The 2,654-nt window shown below is 35.8% G+C and overlaps 1 protein-coding gene across 1 annotated transcript in view; it reads right to left on the bottom strand.

Annotated features, from left to right (window-relative positions):
• Positions 1–1,420, bottom strand: part of rufy3 (RUN and FYVE domain containing 3) — a 21,639-nt gene extending 20,219 nt beyond the window's left edge. The window contains exon 1 of the mRNA XM_015404961.1: positions 985–1,420. Within this exon, the coding sequence (XP_015260447.1) occupies positions 985–1,246 (262 nt within the window). The 5' untranslated portion in view covers positions 1,247–1,420. The remainder of the gene's footprint in view (positions 1–984) is intronic.
• Between the last annotated feature and the right edge of the window lie 1,234 nt (positions 1,421–2,654).

Genomic DNA, 2,654 nt, shown 5'->3' with positions numbered 1-2,654 from the left:
AGACTCATATTCTGACTAGAATTGAGTAGGACTACGTCAGGCTACTTTCCTGCAGCCTTTGCTAACAAATAGACGCATATATTTAAATATCTATGCTGTGTAAATAAAAGGTATAGTGAACAAAATTCTGTCAGGTTTGAGTTCCAGGGCAAACATATTTCAATTGTCATTACATACGTTTATCAATAATCATTGTGCAAAAAAATTATATTTAAGTCTAGTAATATCCATATTTAATGAATTTCTATGTTATTATTAAATTAGTTATTTATCTATGATTTCACTGAAGACTCCTAGATGACTTGCAAAGACGCATCATTTTATTGTTACTCCGAATAATTCAAAATTTACTTCTGAAAGAGCGTGAATTCTGTATCTATCATCTTTAATGTTTGTATATTGATGTGCATAATTAACCACAGTGTTTCTGTTGTCAAGAAGTTGTTAATAGATGAAAAATTGTAATGTTTAATAAGAGTATTATTGCTGCAACAGTCTGTATTAGAGGGAAACAATGGAAGGGGTGGCCAATAATTGGCTAAGGGTGGCCATGGCCCCCCTTCTAGCTCCGCCCCTGGTTTTTAGGTGGCAACCTAAACAAAATACTTTTTAGACTGTGTGTTAAAACTCAAACCAGGATTAATTTAACACTGAAACAGTAAAAGTTAATCCAAACATGTAACTCAAACCTTATTATAGCTCCTCATAATGACTATATCTGCTTAAAAAACATTAATACAAAACATTTTATCATGTTAAATGAGGAATTAAGTCCGTTATTTATTGTCTCTCGATATTTTAAGATCTGCTGTATTTAAACCAGCAGAAAGAGGAGGTGATTTTTCCACATTACTCATTTCCAATATTAGCTGCTGTTATTTCTGTATTTCAGGAAGTAAACCAGCAGCAGTTATTTGGCTAAAGAGGAGCTCGCGCTGCCTACAGCCCAGCTTTGATCTTTCATAAAGATTTTTTAACTCTTACTTCTTCGCTTTGAGTCGACTCTTTCGATCCTGAAGTCAAACTGTCGCAGCGGTGCTGCTATAACAGCTTCTGGTTTCCCAAACTTCAAGTTGGACGAGTTTAAAGCTTCCTTGAAGTAAATCACAGAGGTCGGAGAAAGAGTCTCCTCTTCCGGGCTGTCGACAACATGTCCGTTTTCATCGGATGAGTTCTGTCTGTTTGTCCCAGAACTTTGTGAGACCCCTAAAGCTGCCTGGGGAGGCATATCTCCCCGGTCCGCCATCCTCTCCGCGCGGTCAAATCCTCCTCATGTGACCTGCTGGGCCGTCGGTTAGCGGGAAATCATTCACCCGCCGTGTTTAATTAAACTATCAACAGCTCAATCAATAGGTCTCATTCTGCAATCTCTGCAGAGATTATCCCACCTTCGTCCTGATCTCCAGGACCTCCCATTGACCCGGAAACAGCTGTGTCTTTGGTATTTTGGTCAAATCCCGTCCGTTTTCACGAGATTTGAGCTCTCTATCGCCACTCTGTGGTCATTCCAGGTAACACAGATAGAAAGGAAACTGTGCTTTATTATTTAAGATATTTTTGGTGTGATTTGTGTTTAGGGATGAGAAACGGGAGTATTTTTAAGCGACTGGAGTTAAAAAAAAATAATAAGAAAATATTACGGCGCATGAGCACAAACGTAAAGGCCTGAAAGCTGCTGGGTCTGAGAATGGCGCCGCTAGTTCAGCGCGCTGAGGCCCCCTGGCGCCCAATGAAGAAAGGACACATAAGTCAAGCAGACATATTGTGAGGGGCAAGTTTTTTTTTTTTTTTAACAAAAGACATGAATTTACATTTTCAAGTAGTAATCTCGACTCTTCTTTCTTACAACAAAAGAGAAAATAACAGTTGTATACAGGAGATCAACTTAACTTGTGCAAGCAAACAGAAATACATAAATAAATTAATAAACAGGCAGTAATATTACAACCAATGGAAAGAAACAAAACTTAAAAAATAATTAAATTAAAATAAAAGACAGACTCATTCTGCAACAAGACAGTTGCTTGCATCATGTTAACTTTAGCAAATTTGTGAGTCAAAAACCCAGACATATTGACATGTCACTACATAGTTTTTGTATGTGTCCATATTTGTCGCCGGCTAACAGAGATAAAGATGAATAGAAGATTTTGAGTTAATTTTTGAAACTGATTAATGAAGGTTTTTGATTTTTCCATTTACATACATGTATATGATATCTTCCCATACTTATAAAAACATTGACCATGTCAGATAAATCCTTTGGAGTGCCATTCTTGTACGTTAATATTCGATTTATCTCAAAAGGTGTTATATTATCTATTTTGTTACATAGCCTAATATGCAGGTTGTGCCAAAAGCAACCTGTGACTCGACACGAATAGAAGAGATGTTCAATTGTTTCTGGTTCTTCAAGGCAAAATACACAAGCATCCACCTCAAATCCAAATCTTTTCCTAAGAGTTTCTATTGTTGGATGATAACTATTAATCATTTTATATTGTTTTATTTTTGTGGAATTGGCCATTTTAAATATTAAAAATATTTTTCTATGTTACCTAAATCATTTATTATTCAAATTTTTGTCATTCCAGTAAAATTATGAAAAGTTTTACATTTAAATGCTGTCCCTATAAAATGATTGTTACACTTTT

The sequence above is a fragment of the Cyprinodon variegatus genome, unplaced genomic scaffold (assembly GCF_000732505.1).
Source record: "Cyprinodon variegatus isolate N-32 unplaced genomic scaffold, C_variegatus-1.0 Scaffold1914, whole genome shotgun sequence".
Lineage (NCBI taxonomy): Eukaryota > Metazoa > Chordata > Actinopteri > Cyprinodontiformes > Cyprinodontidae > Cyprinodon > Cyprinodon variegatus.
This window is presented reverse-complemented; position numbering and strand designations above follow the sequence as displayed.